Raw genomic sequence first — 19,529 nt, 5'->3', positions numbered from 1 at the left:
TAGTTAACTCACGGTTAATCGTAAATTAATAGCACATATCTGTTCTGAATGTATAATAAAATCCATTTTTCAAGTTAATTAACATAAAAGTATCATTGTATCATTAAGTTCACTGATACAGTACTTAAATGAATAAAGCTACAGTTCACAGTCATAGATTTGTTTTGAGGTCATTTTGTGCCGCTAGGTGGCATTAGTGTTTCATGTAGGATGTTGGTGACACGAACACTTCATTTTTCTTTGCAAAATCAGAGAAACTGGTATTTGAAACATGAAGCAATTTATGGGTTCCAGGCCATTTGTTCTTTGTAAATAATTTACAACTAGTCACCAGTCCCCAAACTTTACACATTGTATGTAAATAAAGCATGAAGAACAATTCTATTTACATTTTCAATGGCTCTCGGCATATTTAATGATTCTTAATTCCATTTAAGGCCTTTAATTTACCAAACATCTATTTAATGACTTTTGATGCTTTTTAATAACCCTGATTCTCAACTTTTTGTCTCTAAACGCCACCATAATACAGTTTGAAACAAAGCCATTTCAAAACATTCCACTTTTTTGCGTTTAAAAACTTCTTGGTTTCTTTCAGCATGTTTTAAGTCATCGTCCATCTCCACTGTTTTGTTTTGTTTTCTTCATTTTTTCCTTTCGGACACATTGTTACAATCACATCATATCATTTGCAACATTGACATCCAAAAGAAGGGCTGTTTGCCTAATTAATTTGGATGTAAATACCCTCAAACTAAATTTGAAAATATGCAGTAAAACGCACATTTTGTTACATTTCGTTTAGACCCAAAAAGATGAGACGTAATATTTATGGAGCTGACCTGAAAAAGCCAACATACCCACGTTAAGAGGCAGCTCGACTGCCAAACAAAAGGCACGCAGGTGAGAGAAAGTACATGAGAGGGGCAAAAACACAAGATTACAGCCCAAGCAAGGAAGAAGAGCATGAAACAGGAAGAACAGACTGAAGGAGGTATGAAGACGTGGCTTATCTGGGCGAGTATGGAGAGAGAAGCGGGAGAAAGGAAAGTGGAAAGCGATAAGTGGGTTTATGGTTCGGAATACTCACAGCTGTCCTCCTCATCCGTCATGGCACTGACGACGTAACATGCGTACACAAATCCCAGAAGCTGTGAACACATAAGCAGACAAGCCAGGTTAGAAAACAACATCATGTGACCACGCGCAGCAAACATCACAAAAGCAGCAATTGTTTACTCAGTGATGTCAAGAATTGATCAAGTGATAAACACTTCTGGTTTGTCTGGTCTTTGCTGGTCAACAGATAATCAACTAACAAATGAGTGGAAAGTGTCATTTAGCACCTCATCAATACGTGGGGTGATCATTTCACCCTTTGTTTTTAAATGTTTTACTTCCCAAGATTAATGTACCTGTAAAGTGAACACACATGCCATCTAATTTTGACACACCACAAAGAAGAGTATTGTTTACAACCCGGCCATATTTGAAAATATTTCCAAGTACAGACGCTCCCCTACTTACGAACATTCGAGTTACGAACAACGGTACATACGAACATTTCTGCGCGTACAGTATGTCGAAAAATGTTCGGAAAGAAATGCTGTAAGTTAGATTTTGTATTGCGCGTAGTGCTTCTTTCCGCCGCTAATACCGACGATTGGCGCTGTGAGAGCTCATTGGAGGCTGAGCAACGTGGCGAGGAGGAGGAGGAAGAAAACGCCGGTGCCCATGAAGCAGGAAATAACTTTTGAAGCCTATTCCAGCGACGACGAAGAATCTCTCATGATATAAAATCCTCCTCTTCCTCCTCCTCCATCATCTCCTTAAGCATCGAGTACATCTTCCAAAAGTAAGTTAAACTTCATTTTATTTATCTTATTACGTACATGTACATACTGTGTGTGTGTCTCTCGCTCTCTCTCTCTCTAACATACGTAGTACAGTACAGTACTGTACGTATTCTCTCCATTTTATTAAAAGTTTTTTTCAGTACAAACCAATGCAGGTTACTTGTACAAGCCTTAAACATACTTATATAAACCTTCAATATACTTATATAGGCTTTAAACATAAATTATAATACAAAATATAGCACTGAAGCAACTTACGAACAAATTCACCTTACGAACGATCGTCCGGAACGTAACTCGTTCGTAAGGTGGGGCGCGTCTGTATATAAAATGAATAGGGCCAGACTGATTTGTCAAGTCGTATGATTGAATACAAATTATCATAATGGGCCAAAGTTTTGCTGATTCACACTGAGTTAATTTCTCTTGACGATCAAAACCGACCCCAACCTTCTTCTTCACCCACTTTTACGCCTTTCTCTGTGTGACTTTTGTGCACTTAAGGCAGACAATGAGGCACTCTAAAGTGGCCAAGCCAATGTGCTACTGGCAAAGATGCAATCGAGGTTCTACTCAGCAAATTTAGGGGGGGGTTACAGGATTAACGGATACAGATATGTGAGGAAAGTTTTCCATGTGTTGCAAGGGTTTCCAGTTGTACACAAACTGGACAGGAGGAGCTTGCAGAAGCAAACATACCAGACAGCCCACAAGTGACTGCAGCTATTAATTTCGTGTATGCGCATAGAGAAGAGCCCTCAAAGTGGCAGATGGCTGTCATTGCCTGTGAAACGAGACCCAGTGAGAGACGGAGACCGAGACGGAGACCGAGACAACGCGTCTTTACTCTGACTCCTGTCCATCACTTGGCCCTCTGTCATGCCAATTAAAGCAGCGACTGGCATGTTGCCCTCCTTTCGCACTGGAACACTGAACAGGGGAAAGTGTATGGCAGTTGGAAGAGTACCAAGGAGAAGTGCACACAAGTTGTCAAATGTGCCAAAGAGAAGAGCAATGAAAGATAGCAGGTTTAAAAAAAACAAACAAAAAAAAAAAAAAGCATTTCAAATGAAATAGTTCCTGAGCCAGTGTTCGAACCCTTAACTCTTTGACTGCCAAAAACGTTAAATAACGTTTAGTAAAATCCTATGGAGGAGTGCCAAAGACGTTAAAAGACGTTTGTTTCAAAACAGAGGTGAAACTAACCATTTTCTATTGTTGATTACTGAAAAACGGAATAAGGTAGAAACAAACTTATTTTTTCTGATGAAAGATTAGAGTCCAATCTTTCATTTGGTAGTATGTGTGTTTCCATAGTCCAAACACATCATTTTCTGTGGACCTTGAAAGATCAGTCAAAATGCTTAAATCGGCTGGCACCCACGGCATCCCTTTTCTGAAAACGTCTGGCAGTCAAAGAGTTAACAACTTGGGTGAAAATGTGCACGCTGGACCTTAATCCCGTCTTGTCTTTCTGTCCCACCCCCTTTAATCTACCATTATCGTATAATCACTTACAGAGGTGACAAAATGGTGGCAAATTATCATCGCTGTTGAGCGGAATCCTCACATCTTGCAATAGTTACCAAATATAGCGGGTATTATACTTTATACTGCACGCCCAAATCATGTCAACTGCCAATTTATCACGCTATCATTAAACACTTCACAAAATTATAGTTACATCAACTTCCCAAACTCTTTTCAAAGGTCTTAGCCATGAGTGATGCAAGAATTAAATGATGAGCAGATCAAGCAGTCTGATTGGCAGAAATGGATCAGTATACAGTACACTTATCTTCAGGGCTAACATACTTCCATTTTTAACTAAACAGGCTTATTGAAATTATTATTATTATTATTATTGTACAGTATCTAACCTAACTACTATCACTTGCTATTGTCTTAAAAACATCCACACCCTCAATCTGGAGGTGACATAATGCTGCACGGCTCCCACATAGTGGAGAAAAGGCAGTTTCAAGGAAATACTTGACTCATTTAGCCATTTTCAGCAGGAAGGAGTTACGACGTTGACTAGAATTCATTTGATAATATTATTTTTCATGTACAATTAATACCTTTAAAAACACATCTTGCCACTTGCTGTTGGCTAAAAAATGACATCATATGTGCTCAGGGCTCAGGTAATGACCAATCACAGCTCAGCCGTTTTCTGGGTTTGGTCATGTGACGTTTGAAGATTGAGCCATGATTGGTCATTACCTGAGCCCTGAGCACACGTGATGTCATTTTCAGTGTCCAAAAAAGACAACACATTTGTTCTCAAACTATTATCAATACTTACTGTAAATTAGGTTACCAGTGTTTAAAAATGCCAAATGAAAAGTAGCGATTTGTGAAAGTAGAAAAAAAGAAAGAAAGAAAGAATGTGTAAAAAGTCAGCATTAAACAAAAAGAGGAAGGGCGTATTTTCTCTTCTGTGTTGCTTGTTTAATGTTCGTCAAGAGCTCCTGAGTCAAGCCATAATAAAAACACAAAAACAAAAAGTGTCATGGCATAACATTCTCATCTGACATTTTCATGCAGTCACCACTAAATAGGTTCACCACTAAACTGTGCTGTGGTCAATAATTGTGATGGTGACAGAACCAGCGCTTTACATTCAGCATAATAAGATTCAAATGCACCTTGACCACCAAACCCCAACAGGAAAACTGTTTTTCTTTTTTCTATTCATGCTTTTTTTTTTTTATCCTAGTGTTGCCGTTCGTCACTAAAATACCTCACCCTAATCCAACCCTATGTTTATGATTTGGAGAGGAGAAATTTGAGGGTTATATATCTGCACAATCACAATCTCATCTGTAGAGAGCAAATAACCTGCAACCAGTTTCTTATTTCTCCAATCCCAGATAGCTTTAACGGTTTATGGAGATTCATGCACAAACTTTCAACATTATCATCATCATGCACTTACAATGATAGAAATGAAAAAAAAATCAGTACTGGATGTGGGGAAACATCTTAAGAAATGTCATCCAGGATGAACTCCTGACAGTACACTGAGGGTGAAACGAAAGTTCAGTGTGTGTGTGCGTGAACATGGCCAGCTGCTGAGGTAGGTAAAAAAAAAAAAAGGCTAAGTGTATCTGCAAAGGCTAATGAGGGTCAGTCGGTGAATAGACCCGCTCAGAACAGCATGTTACATTTCCACAGCACAAACTCAATCATAAAAATGTGTCCACAAGGCACACATCAATTTCATCTTATAGAAAAGGCTCGAAATGTTTTCAACCTTGACCAGGCGTACATAAGACTCTACAGTAAATTAACCAATTCGGGGTAGAAACCTTTTTTTTAGCTCAGTATTGTTCATTCGGTAATTTTACAGATTTGACATGTCATCATCATTGTTTTTTTGTTTTGTATTTTTTTTTTGTGTATGTGCGTGTGTGCGTGTGTATTCATTAGTTCACCTAAATCCTATTAACTCTTTGACTGCCAGACGTTTTCAGAAAAGGGATGCCGTGGGTGCCAGCCGATTTAAAGCATTTTGACTGATCTTTCAAGGTCCACAGAAAATTATGTGTTTGGACTATGGAAACACACATACTACCAAATGAAAGATTGGACTCTCATCTTTCATCAGAAAAAAAAAGTTTGTTTCTACCTTATTCCGTTTTTCAGTAATCAACAATAGAAAATGGTTAGTTTCACCTCTGTTTTGAGACAAACGTCTTTTAACGTCTTTGGCACTCCTCCCTAGGATTTTATTTAACGTTTTTGGCAGTCAAAGAGTTAAAAAATCCCACACCGTTCACCTAAACCAAACACTTCCAGCCAGAGTCGTGAAGCCGTCAGGAGACCCGAGGAAGGACCAAAGAAAAGAAAGGAAAGTAGAAACCACGATTGTTATTTTCGTAGCACGATACATGTCACTACACTTAATTAATATTCATGACGTTAAGGACTGGGGGGGGGGGGGTCAAACTCGGCGGTTCAGTCAAGCTAGACGTATGTAAACAACAGCGGCAATAAAGCCATTTTAGCATTCGTCCTCGTCATTCATTATCGTCCTCCGGCAGTCCTATAGGGCCAAACGCCAACCAAAAGAAAGAGAGAAAGACAAATCGCTTGCCTCTTTGGGCCGGCGGTGGCCGGCAAGGAATCAGGATTGTCATCTGTAGGAGCACGGCTCCAAGAAAATGTTTACGACATATGAAGGTGAAAGGCTTCACTTCGCTGGAGTTAAAAATGTCTTTTGGATGTTCGCACAACTTGATCCCCATTCACATCACTCTGAATTTTTGACTTTGGGAAACGAAAAAAACAAAAAAAAAAACATCCTTCATATGTGGACGGTCGTAGTGTTTGGAGTCGTTTCTGCAAGTTCCATAGCAGTAGTGTTTACTTTGCATGTTTTTTTTTTCCTGAGATAAATGAGAACAAAAAACAAGCAGTACTAGCATAGGTCGTTTGCGAGCGCGCGCGTCTATGTTGACTCCCTTCCGGTTCACGCCGCTGCCTTGCGGTCTAAAAATAGCACTGGTGCGGCACCCTATTATGATTCCGGCTGAGTGCACAAGAAAAAGATGTGTCTCCATCAGGGGTGTGCATTTATGGAATAATTATGGAACAAAATTGAAAATGTGTGCTTCACTTGCTTTGTTCAAAAGGTGTTCAAAAATAAAGCAATACATATAAAAATCGAATGTAATCAGAAGAAATTGTGAAAACGTTAAAACATCTGATTGTATTGTTTTTTTTTAGTTCTTAGAATGTTTTAAATTTGGTTTATGTTGGGGTCTTGCCTTGAAGGTTGTCTTGTTGACGTTCTGTTTAATATCGCTCAGATACATACAGTAGGTTAGGTGTAGATGAGTTTACTTCTCCCTACTCCTTAACCCTGGAGAACCAACGGGGTCAAATTTGGCCCCTATAAATTCTGCTACTCAAATAACAGACCTTTTTTTTTTTTTTTTTACAAATTTAACTTCAAAAGTCCAGAGTGCCACTTCTGACCCCTGCATGGGGCCATCTAGTGGATGAATATTGCACTTACATGAGCCAGAGTGGTGGTGACAAGATGGCTGGCAACATGCTGTTTTGTTGAGCTGGAAATCAATCCAAACAAAACCATCTTCTCAGCAAACCATCAGATGGTAAAATTGTGTTTTTTTTTGTTAATCTATTTCATATCATGTTGCAGAATGCCGAGGAGTATGTTTTTTTTATATATATTTTGATAAATTAGCAACTCTGAGCTAGTTAAAAAAAAGGGTTAAAATTGAAAAAACTAAAAATATTTTGGTGTTCAGTGAAAGGTATAGCAGTCATTTCATGTATAATTCATAATTTTCCAAAGAAGAAAAGGGTTCTTGGGTTCTCCAGGGTTAAAATGTAAACTGTGCAGAAGAAATAAGGATAAAATGTATTGCTTTCTTAATTTTGATTTCTGTCTGTTTTCTGTTTATATGGTTATATATCTAGATGTAAATATCATGAAACAAAAGCTACAATTCTGACCTTTTCTCACATATTCGTCGTTTACCTTCAATATACTGTACAACAAAAACAAGCACACGTTATTATCGATTATTAACGATTGGGAATCCGTGTCAATCTACAAGCAAACGGCACACTATTGATTATGGCTCATCACCAGGAATGAAGTCCAAGGTAAAACAGAGCGATAGAGGTTAAGAGACCAAAGAGACAGCTCGTGAGGGGGGTTGTGCATATGTCTTCTAGGTTAATTAGAACCTAGAAGAACCCCCCCCCCCCACCACCACCCCTTTACTGCCTGACAACGAGGCACAGGCTGCCCTCTCGAAAATGAGATGCTGATGTGTGAGAGTTTAATGATAACACGATGAGAGTCTGCAGAGACCGCATCCACCTGTTCTTTCCTACTAGCCCCTCCTCCCTCAAAACACACACATGCACACTTTGCCTCATTTGCATCTTTCGCATCTAATAACGGCACATTATGATAATATCCCAAAACACACCTCACGAGAGGCTGTATCGCACGAAGGGAAAAATTGCACAAGCAAACAAAACAGGGCTTTGTCTTCACATGCAAGCGCCATTCAAAGGATTCGGATGAGGTCCGACTGGGTGAAAGGCGACAGGAACAGGGGGCCCTTCGAACCAGGAAAAGGTAGAACAAACAACTTAATAACCTGCAGTTTGTTGACTCCATACAAACGTTCCCGTGTTGCCTCACAGAAGAAAGAACGCATATTTGAGTGAATGTAATCTGAAGGAAATCCATTTCCCTGCAAAACAGATTAACAATTAAAGCTCTTGGCAAAGAAAGCCTTTGAGGTAGAATGGCAGACGGTGGTGTGTTGAGGAAACGTCTGATGACACAACTTCCCAAGGCTTTTGGCTCTTTTGCTTTCTCCTTTCTTTGGGCAGACTGCTCACTACTGCACTACTTAGTAAGAAACCCTTCCTAGACTCATGTGACATTACAGGTTTAGTACAAAACGTTTTTGTGCTATTGTCTCCTAAAATCAGCGCATGTACTAATTCTGGACATATTGCCAGACTACAAGTACATTATCATCAATGAATTTGAAATCAAATAAGACGAATGGCCCTGGTTGGTGGATGTCGGGATGGGTAATGGGGGCATTCTGTTTTCCTTTTTTTTTTTTTTAAGGCAGGGAAGTAAAAAAAAACACAAAAAAAAAAACACAGACTAAGACAACCTTAACCCTGGAGAACCCAAGAACCCTTTTCTTCTTTGGAAAATTATGAATTATACATTAAATGACTGCTATAAGTTCACTGAACACCAACATATGTTTTTTCAATTTTAACCCTTGTTTTTGAACTAGCTCAGAGTTGCTAATTTATATATATAAAACATACTCTTAGGCATTCTGCAACATGATATGAAATAGATTAACAAAAAAAAAATAATAATTTACCATCTGATGGTTTGCTGAGAAGATGGTTTTGTTTGGATTGATTTCCAGCTCAACAAAACAGCATGTTGCCAGCCATCTTGTCACCACCACTCTGGCTCATGTAAGTGCAATATTCATCCACTAGATGGCCCCATGCAGGGGTCAGAAGTGGCACTCTGGACTTTTGAAGTTAAATTTGTAAAAAAAAAAAAAAAAAGGTCTTTGTTATTTGAGTAGCAGAATTTATAGGGGCCAAATTTGACCCCGTGGGTTCTCCAGGGTTAAATACAGTCAGGTTCATAAATATTGGGACATTGAGACAATTCTAACCTTTTTGGCTCTAAACAACCACGATGGATACAAAATTAAACAAGATGTGCTTTACCCTAAGACTGTAATCTTTAATTTGAGGGTATTCCCACTTTTAAGGGCGCAAGAGTAAGAGACATTTGCCTGCTCAGCGGTTCCTTGGTCAGGTGGATATGTATGGCTGGCAAGGAAATGCCCGGGTTCCCGTATATTTGTTGGTGCAGGATGAATTCGTAAGGTAGGCAACCCTGGTCCTCGAGAGCCACAGTCCCGTGCGTTTTGGATGTCGCCCTCCTCCAACTCAGGTGAGGATTGTTATCAGTTTTTTTTCCAGAGCTTACTGATCATCTGAATCACCTGTGCTGGAGGAGGGAGACATCTAATAACACGCATGACTGTGGATCTCGAGGGTCAAGGTTACGTACCCCTGGTGCAGATGGACAACAACCTGAAGCTTACTGCGATAGCAACCAAAGAGGCCAAGGAGTGGAATGTTACACAATGGCCAAGTCAATCAGTTGACCTGAATGCAACTGAGCATAAACTTTCACTTGGTGAAGACAAAAGTGAAGAGAAAATGCCCTAAGCAACAACAAGCAGGAGTGGAAGACAAGACAGTTGCAGTCGAGGCCTGGCAGAGCATCACCAGGGAAGAAATTCGGTTTCTGCTGATGTGGTTGATGTGTGACTGCAAAGGATTCGCAGATTATTCATTTGTCCCATTATTTTTGCCCCTTCAAAAATGGGAGGCATATACATAAACAAAGTGTTGCAATTCCGACACCAAATCACCTGATTTGCATGTCAATTCCCTCAAATTACAGCAGTCAAAGCACATCTTGTTCATTTCATTTCAAAACTATTGGGGGCTGTGTATAGAGCAAAAAAAGGTGACAATTGTGTCCAATACCTGACTGTGCCAACTAGCAGAGTTCTCAGGAGCCAGGCCCGACTAACCCTGGTGAACCCATGGGGTCAAATTTGGCCACTATAAATTCTGCTACTCAAATAACAAAGACCTTTTTTTTTTTTTTTACAAATTTAACTTCAAAAGTCCAGAGTGCCACTTCTGACCCCTGCATGGGGCCATCTAGTGGATGAATATTGCACTTACATGAGCCAGAGTGGTGGTGACAAGATGGCTGGCAACATGCTGTTTTGTTGAGCTGGAAATCAATCCAAACAAAACCATCTTCTCAGCAAACCATCAGATGGTAAAATTGTGTTTTTTTTGTTAATCTATTTCATATCATGTTGCAGAATGCCTAGGAGTATGTTTTATATATATATTTTGATAAATTAGCAACTCTGAGCTAGTTAAAAAAAAAGGGTTAAAATTGAAAAAAACATTTTGGTATTCAGTGAACTTATAGCAGTCATTTAATATATAATTCATAATTTTCCAAAGAAGGTTCTTGGGTTCTCCAGGGTTAAAACAGACTGGTGTGAAAGCGCCTCCATTGCATGAGAGCAGAAGTGATGGTGACAGGGAGGAAGCGTGTGAAACCGGCTAGCAGAAAGTTCAGTGTGCCACCCTCTTACTACGTGAAGGTCAAACGGTTTGACATCCGGATGGGAAAATGAGACAGGAAGACAGGCCGGACTGATTGAATGCGTTGGGGGGGGGGGGGGGGGGGAGGAGGAAAAAGAGGAAATAAGCAACGTGAAAAATGTGCATGATCAGCTTTCACTGGAAAATCCAGTGATGGCTGCCACTGAAAAATTTGTCAATTTACTGTGATGCATTAATTTGGGTTTGTGTGCGCTTAGTTAACCGTTTTAAGAGAAGCGTTGCCCTAAAGTTATAGTGGCAGCAAATAAAAACTACCATTGATGTCTTTCTTCTTTTTTTCTTCCGTCATGAACAATCCTCTTTCTCCTTCCCGTAAAATGTCTTTTAGACGCCACATCTTTTCTTTAACAAAGAACGCAACACAAAGGACATTTACACACACACTCGCACGCACGCACATACACATTCAAAAAAAATAAAAATAAAAAAAAATAAAGGGAGAGCAATGATGATGACATGTGAAATCGGTAAAATTACCGAATGAACAATACTGCGCTCTCCAGAAAAAAAATAAAGAAAGAAAAAAGAAAAAAAGAAGAAAAAAACAAAAAAAACAAAGGACATTTAGATGATGAATTTGAAAGTGGTGTGCAGCACAATTGCCGCCCAGCCATCCATTTTCTACAGCGCTTGTGAGTGAGCTGGAGCCTCCCCCAGGAGACTTTGGATTGAGGGGCTCATAGCTTCTACCCTAAAATTGAAAGATGACCAACTCATCAACCTGTGCTGAGTGAAACCAACTTCTCTTCAGGATGGTCTGTCATCATTAGCATCTTGGGGAACCCAGTGAATCCGAGCAGACGGTGATTAGTTGCCAGCACATTCATTTTTCACCAAAATGACACAAACGACCATCCTTGGAGCCCCAACTAAATATTTCATAGGAACCTTAAGAAGCCCCCTTGCAGAGAACAAAAGCCCTTACATTCTCTCATTTCGCTTTCATTCCTCCTTTGAGCTCTGCTTGGATGGCTGCTCTGCACTTCAAAATCAAAGGAGAAAGGACAAATGTTCCTGCTTTGAGTTTAAAGCAGCATTATGCATATAATTTTAATTCACATAGCAGCTTCAAAATCATTTCTCCATGAGCTTCTTGTTGCCACGGCGAATATGCAACATCCATTTCAGTGATCTGCTGATTTAGTGGGCTTGTACAATCTTCCTCAAATGATCAGACAACGTTGGTCATCACAACTTGCCTGTCTATGTTCATCTCAGGTTATAATGATTAGGGTATGGATAAGAATTTAGGGATTAGAATTTTGTTATAAAGCCTCATTTGGGTAAAGGAATGATCTTAATTTTCTTGTTTGCTCTTCCACGTTGGAAAGCAGACACAGCGTATCCAGTATAGGAAAAAAGAAAAGTATGTGACTTACTTATGCCATTAGGAAATTGTCCAGTTCCACTCGTGTTGGTCCACATATTTAAGTTTTTATGCCTAACTGATAAAACCAAAACGAATCATTGAGACTGAGAACAGTCACAGGAGAGATCCTAACTTTCACCATTCCTGCCAGGATATCAATTCACTTTTAATCTGGCAGGTTTGCATTTTTTCCCCCGCTGAGTAAGTTTCCCCAATATTTTGGCTACAAACATCTGTGGATATTTTAAATTGAATTGCATTCAAAACTAATTCAGATGTAAAGCAAACACTGCTCTGTGAAATATATTTGAACAGTTTTTTTTGTTTTTCTTTGGTTTTTCACAATAGCATCCACACCATTATAAAACCCCACTTTTTAGAAACTGCCACCTCCAGAGAGTCAGGTGAGTCTCAGACCATCAGACCCATTCCCGCTTCCACCCCATGTCACGGTTGCTTCTCTTTTTTTTTTGTTTATTTTTTTCTGGAGAGCTCAGTATTGTTCATTCGGTAATTTTACCGATTTGACATGTGTAAGAGGAATAAAATTATTTTGTCCTCTTTGCGTGTTCCAAAAATGAAGATAGATTTAATGTAAGAAAAATACACCTTTGCAAAAATGATTTTTAATCAGTCAGAAATCTCTGGACAGATAACAGCCTCTAACTCATCACTTAAACAGGTGGGATTCAGAGCGTCAAATGTAGTTCTTCCGCATGTACAATGGTTTCTTATAGTTAAAAGACCTCCTCTCTTTCATTTGTAGACAAAACATACTCTGGGTATTTTCCATGAGCGATGGCGAAAACAGAGTCAGGTGTGGGTGTTCAAAACAGATTCTGTTCTCAAGGACCAAAAGTGTTTTCGCACAAAACGCTGAGAAGAAACTTTTTTTAGACTAAATAGTATGTCCCAGTTTAAGGTCAAATTATACCGAAATCAACACCACTTGCTCTGCACAGGACACAAAACATTTCGACAAGGTTAATACTGAAGAATTAAAATGTTAATAATGTGTAACAATGGTTAATATATGAAATGAAGTATTAAAAATGTTACAATATCTATCACATGCCATCATCATTGCTCTCCTTTTTTTTTTTTTTTTTGTATGTGGGTGATTATGTGTTGTGCGTGTGTGCGTGCGAGTGTGTGTGTATTCATTAGTTCACCTAAAACCTATTACAAAAAAAATCCCATACCGTTCACCTTTGCTTCTCACGGTTGCTTCTCAATACTTGCTGAGCCCCGGTCAAAGCTTTGGTTCTTTTTGAGCAGCAAAATTGTCAGCCAGGCAAACAAACGTTTTCTAGGAATCGATTCACTGGAAACTGGTCCTCAAAAAGAACCCGTTTTCAATTACGATTCCTAGTAACGATAGGTAGCATATGTATAGCATAGCATATATATAGCATATATAGCCCTGTGTGAACAAATAATAGCACAGATATTTTCCACTGAAATCTACATAAAACTCAGAAAACAATGTCTAATTTACTCATGTTGACTCGCTTTGAAACACCTCAGTTGGGCAGACTGATACTCACAGCAACCAGAATCTGCGTTCCACTGTGCAAGACCTCGATGTACTGGTAGTCCATGAGGCAGCCCATGACAGTAATGTAGGAGTGGCTTTGAGTGGTGTGGAGCCCTTCGGCTTGTGGCATCTCTCTCCTCACACAGCCTGGCCCGTGTTCGCTCCACCACGAGTGATGGGCTGAGATGTTAAATGTCAGCAGGTCACTGTCCTGGAAAAGACAAAAGAATGCCGTCAGAATTTGCCAAAGATATTTGGTCATAAATATTGAACACGTTTTAAGATTGTCGGACTCTAATATCAGGACAAATCGCTCTTAACACACCTCAGACCACAGGATGACCTTGTAGGATAATTCCATTAAACATATAATAACCTAGTTTGTTGTTCTTGGTTGGGAAGCTGCAACTAAAACAGCCTAATTATCTTTGTGTGGGCCAGGCCTTAGGGGGACAATTAAAGGTGCTTCTTGTATTTCATCAGAGCAAGGACAAACAATTGATTTTGAATGCTATCCGACACAAGATGATTGAGTTGTAGCTGACGTCAAAACCAGCACATTTCACAATTTCAAACAGTCATCCACACAGGATATTTTGGTAGAAAGCCAAAAAGAAAAACAACATTTCATTGATCATTAGAGTCGGAAAGTAGTTTTATTTTGGTGAAGTGATACAGCAGTAAAAAAAAAAAAAAAAAAAAAGTTAAAGAAAAAAAAAAGTAATCCAACAAGCTAGCAAAAATGAGGCTTTGGAGAGCTTCTAGCGAAAGGGAAATAGGTCAAATAATGAATCACAAGAAAAAGCGCCTACAAGAAAAAGAATGTTACATTTAATTTAACATTGCATCTTTGTGATGTAGGATTTTATGCCATGACGGCGACAAAACCAAAATTATGCAATTGCTTTAACATTACTAACACTTGGTGTGGTCTCCCATTATCTAAAAATGAGACCAGATCAATGAGAAAAGAAAAAAAAAACAAGCACAGAGCTCTCAGTAACTTCAACGACGAGATTCAGCGCACGGTCGACTCAACTAAATCAAACAAAGCTTGACCTTTCAATGGAAGTAAGGACGTGCGCATCAAATAAACAAATAGGTCAGTTTCACAGTTCACAGTTTCAAAGTCAGCCATTTTCAAAATGGGAACCTTCAATGCTCTACCAATGTCTAATCAGCAGGTATTTAATCCCTCACGCTCACGGCGGTCAATACTCCCGCTAGAGCAATCCAACCTCACGTGACCACACCGTGACGACGTGCATTCACGACAGATGGAAACTGAGCCACGTGGTCTCGTCAAGCATCCCGATAACCTCAACACATACGTATACAAACACGACTGCCTAGTTGAGCCTAGATTAAGACTTTAAGACTCCCATTTCTTTTCATTTTTACACTTGAAGGTGGTAAGGTCAGCGAAGGAGAATGAGAAGTCATTGATTGTGCTCGGAAGTCCAGGTATAGGATACTCTCGATGATGGAGCACTCCAGCAGCTGATAGTCATGAGGATTTTTTATTTTTTGCCACATATTATTAATATATGTTATTTCTCACGCATCCCAAGGCATAAATCAATCTCATCTCAGAGATTCAAGGTTAGTCCAAGTCACCTATCTGTTAATAACTTTAATAGACAGAATTTCTAGGTACAGAGGCATTGAAGGGGTCCGTGGTTTGGTGGTCTCAATATTGTCATCTTGAGTGGTTTGCAGCCAAGTGTGAAGTGGTTGAGATGAGACTCAGCACCTCCAAATTGAAGCCTTCCGACTTAGTCGGAAAAGAGTGGAGAGCCATTTCCGGGGTCAGGATGAGATCCTGCGCCAGTATTTTTGCAGTGTTGTTTACGAGTGAGGGGAAAAAATGGATTGTGAGGCGGCCTGGGATTTTGAGCAGCTGCTGCAGTGATCTATCGAGACTATGCATCTGTCTGAGCCCAAAAGCAAAAGTGTTCCACTTGCCGGTCGATATATGTTCCCATCCTTACTTATGAACAAGAGGGTAGTGGGTCGTGCCCATCCATTATGTACCATTTATCCATAGTCGGGTCGCAGAAGCAGAAGCTTTAGTAAGGAGAATCAGATTTCCCTCTCCCCAGCCACTTCGTCTCGCTCCTCCAGCAGCATCCCAAGGCGTTCCCATTTGTTTTTGTAATGTGAACGGTACATAAAAAGATTGGATTAAAAAAATGTATTTTAAAATTGGGCATCACGCCCTGCAGAGTGAACGTAGCCTATGATATTGGCCTAGGAACTGATATTGTAACATTTTTAATACTTCATTTTATTTTATTAACCATTGTTACACATTATTAACATTTTAATTCTTTATATTAACCTTGTCGAAATGTTTTGTGTCCTGTGCAGAGCAGATGGTGTTGACTTCGTATAGGCTGACCTTAAGCTGGGACATACTATTTAGTCTAAAAAAGTTCCTTCTCAGCACTTTGTACGAAAACACATTTGGTCCTTGAGAACAGAATCTGTTTTGAACACCCACACCTGACTCTGTTTTCGCCATCGCTCACGGAAAAGTACCAGAGAGTATGTTTTGTCGACAAATGATAAAGAGGAGGTCTTTTTAACTATAAGAAACCGTTGTGCACGCGGAAGAGCTACATTTGACGCTCTGAATCCCACCTGTTTAAGTGACGATTAGAGGCAGTTATTTGTCCAGAGATTCTTTGTTTTTTATTAAATCATTTTTGCAAAGGTGTATTTTTCTTGCATTAAATCTATCTTCATTTTTGGAACACGCAAAGAGGACATAATAATTTATTCCTCTTTCAGAACATGTTGGGATTTATCTCAGGAGAAATGGATGAAGTGGTTGGTGAGAGGGAAGTCTTAAGTTGCTGTCCCTGCGACCTGACCGCGGATAAGCAGAAACAAAATTGATGGATGTTGGAAATAAAAAAATCAAAATCGTGTTTTGACTTTTAAAAGGAATGCCGACTGTAATGACAAGTTTGCTCTATATTATTTATTTGGTTGTTATTAATAGAACGATGAGATTTATTTCTCAAAAATGATTTCCAGTTTAATACATATTGTAGAAACTTTATTTGGACGTACGCCGTCATCGTTATTTACGTCGCAACGTGTAGAATGGCGGCGACTCTTTGCCGAGCAATGTGAAATAGCTATAAAGAAAGCAAGGTAAGCCTCGTAGCGTTCCTAACGAAACAACACGCCATCAGGAGAGTCATCCTCTCCCACGCTGTGCTCGTCATTCATCAGACGTAAGCGTTTTGATCGTCCCTTTATGAACGCTATGGAGGCTTACCTTGCTTTCTTTATAGACGTTTCACATTGCTCGGCAGAGAGCCGCCGGCATTCTACGTCACTACGCACTGAATGCGTTGTGACGTAAATAACAATGGCGGCGTACGTCCAAATAAAGTTTCTACAAAATGTATTACACAAATAAATAACATAGAGCAAACTTGTAATTACACTCGTGGGTTCCTTTTAAGGTTGGCTCTAAAAAGATACAGAAAAAAACACAGCAAATAATAATAATAATAAATTGTATTTGAAGCCCCAGGACACTCAAGGTTGGTGTACAAAACGTTAAAAAACAACAAAACATTCTCTTCCATTTACCATTCCTTTTTTTTTAATATCACAGTAATCGGCTCAATTTATTTCAAATGACATCAGTCAATCCATCGAGTCAATAAATAGGTTTTCTTTTAAATTCTTCTTAGTTCAAAATGATTCTGGATTTTGTTTACGCCAGCTTTTCATTCCTTCCTCTTTAATTTTGTTGCTTCTAATTTTGTCTGACATGAAAACGATTGCGTGAAGAAGCTTGTTCAAGTTTTCAGTAGAAAATATATTAGCTGAATTCTTGTTTTTCATGATTTATTACTTTAAGAATTAATCTGATGACTCATCTCAAAGCATTTCTAACAATCAATTCTCAGGTTTTCTTTTCAATTCTTCTTAGTTCAAAGTGATTCTGGATTTTGTTTACGCCAGCTTTTCATTCCTTCCTCTTTAATTTTGTTGCTTCTAATTTTGTCTGACATGAAAACGATTGCGTGACGAAGCTTGTTAAATAACGTCAAGTTTTCAATAGAAAAATATATTAGCTGAATTCTTGTTTTTCATGAGAGTCTTCCACATTTATTACTTTAAGAATTAATCTGATGACTCATCTCAAAGCATTTCTAACAATCAATTCTCATGCTTGGGGAAAAATTTTTAGGACTCATGGCAGTCTAATCAGTCTATAATATTTTTACATTACATCAATAGGAGAACTAATAAATAAATGCCCTTGTATGGCTTGAAACACGATGAGACAAAAAATGAGAAAAGCAGCAAGGAAGGACCGTGTTTGTTTAGAGAAGCCGGGGCCCGTCTGTCAGTCTGTCTTGCACCACGGGGGACAAGATAGGGGATCAATAGGAGGTGACGGACCATGTGCCGTATGAACCCCCCCCCTCCCGCTTGAAGGCTCTGGCTTGCTTAATACAACACACACGCACGCACACTCCCCCACAGCGTCCTGTCAAGGTTGCGCAAGGCAGGTCTGACTGAATTAGTCGACTCCGTCTCATGATAAAAAATGCGTCAGGGGTTTCAAAGAAAGCTGTGTGTCAAGTGTGAGTGTGTGTCAAGTGTTTTGTGTGTCCACGCTCCATTAGCCAATTCTCCTTCCTGGCCACCATATGCAGGGGCTGGGAGCCCGGGCTGGCTCCATCTGTTGGGTTAATGCCCAGCCTCGGCCCTGAGCAGCTGGCCCCAACAAGCTCCATTATGGAGCGCACACAAATACACACTCATAGCTAGAGTTAGGTGACAGACGAGCCACACACGACGGAGCTAAAGTCTCCCACACTACGGCTGAGGTAGCAGAGCTTGAGAAAGGTGATTGCGAAATTCATTTTGGATGTGTTGAAAAGGTGTGATATTGGCTGCATGTGTCTCAATGGTCAGGCAGCCAATGGGGCAAAAGACAGATCCATGTGAGGAAGGGGTGGGGGGTTGGGGGGGGGGGCGTTTGTCACTTGAGAGCAGAGGAAGAAAATTGGGGAGGGGCAATATTTAAGGAAACAATAGCGGGAAAGACGTAGAGGACATGGGGGGGCTGGTTATATATAGTGGATGTAAAAAGTTTACACACCCATGTTCAAAAGCTAGGTCTGAACTCATTTTTTTAATCTTTTTGAGAATGGAAGTAAAAATAAATGGCTGAAAGAATGTGGTTGCGCAAATGTGCACACCCTCTAGTGACTATGTGGCTATCTCCCAAACAAACGTGGGGGAAATGTGTGCCATGATTCCAAAAGGTATGTTTGGTGCAAACAGCAGCACATCATCCCAAGAAACAATGAAGCGGCGTGGGGGTTCGCATCTTGACCATGGGCTGTTTTCCCTGTTTTGGAACCAGGGTCTTAGTGGTGGAGGGAATTTCAGTCAGTAAGTGTTCGCACAAAAAAAAAAAAAAACCTTCAGGCCTCTCTGCTAGGAAGCAAAAACAAGTCAGGGAAATCTAATATAAATGTATAGGGGATTATTAAAGGGATTGTGACTCATTAAGCCATTTTCAGCAGTAAAAAGTTATTTTGTACAGAATGAATTTGATAACATTATTTTTTGTATACAATTAACACCTTAATTGAAAAACTAACTTCACCTGTTTTCTGGGTTTGGTCACCAAACAGAGTCGTGATTGGTGAATTTGTGAAGAGAATAATTGAGGGTGTACAATGCCACATGTTTATTTTTTAAGTTACACAACAATATCAGGAAAAACTCTCAATATGATGCTGAATAGTATTCTTAATTTCATCGTTAATATCATTATATTGTGCAAGTGGTTTGAATGTTGTGGCTGGACTGAGTATTTGTCAATTGAGCCTCACCTTGGACAAGCTGCCGACATCCAGGTAAAAGCAGATGATGAAGACATTCCAGGCCACCCAAACTGCCGCCCAAACTGCGTACTGAGGGGGGGGGGGGGGGGGGAACACATAAATGTTACATG

At 39.6% G+C, this 19,529-nt stretch overlaps 1 protein-coding gene across 2 annotated transcripts in view; it reads right to left on the bottom strand.

Moving 5' to 3' along the window:
- Positions 1 to 19,529, bottom strand: part of nkain4 (sodium/potassium transporting ATPase interacting 4) — a 56,173-nt gene that overhangs the window by 13,959 nt on the left and 22,685 nt on the right. For both annotated transcript variants that reach the window (XM_077574302.1, XM_077574292.1), the window contains exons 3-5: positions 19,408 to 19,488; positions 13,539 to 13,739; positions 1,091 to 1,151 (exon numbers count right to left, since the gene is read on the bottom strand). In XM_077574302.1, coding sequence (XP_077430428.1) covers positions 1,091 to 1,151; positions 13,539 to 13,739; positions 19,408 to 19,488 — 343 coding nt within the window. The remainder of the gene's footprint in view (positions 1 to 1,090; positions 1,152 to 13,538; positions 13,740 to 19,407; positions 19,489 to 19,529) is intronic.

Source organism: Vanacampus margaritifer, chromosome 1 (assembly GCF_051991255.1).
Source record: "Vanacampus margaritifer isolate UIUO_Vmar chromosome 1, RoL_Vmar_1.0, whole genome shotgun sequence".
NCBI classification, from domain to species: Eukaryota; Metazoa; Chordata; class Actinopteri; order Syngnathiformes; family Syngnathidae; genus Vanacampus; species Vanacampus margaritifer.
Note: the sequence above shows the minus strand (reverse complement) of the source record. Positions and strands in the feature narration are given on the sequence as shown.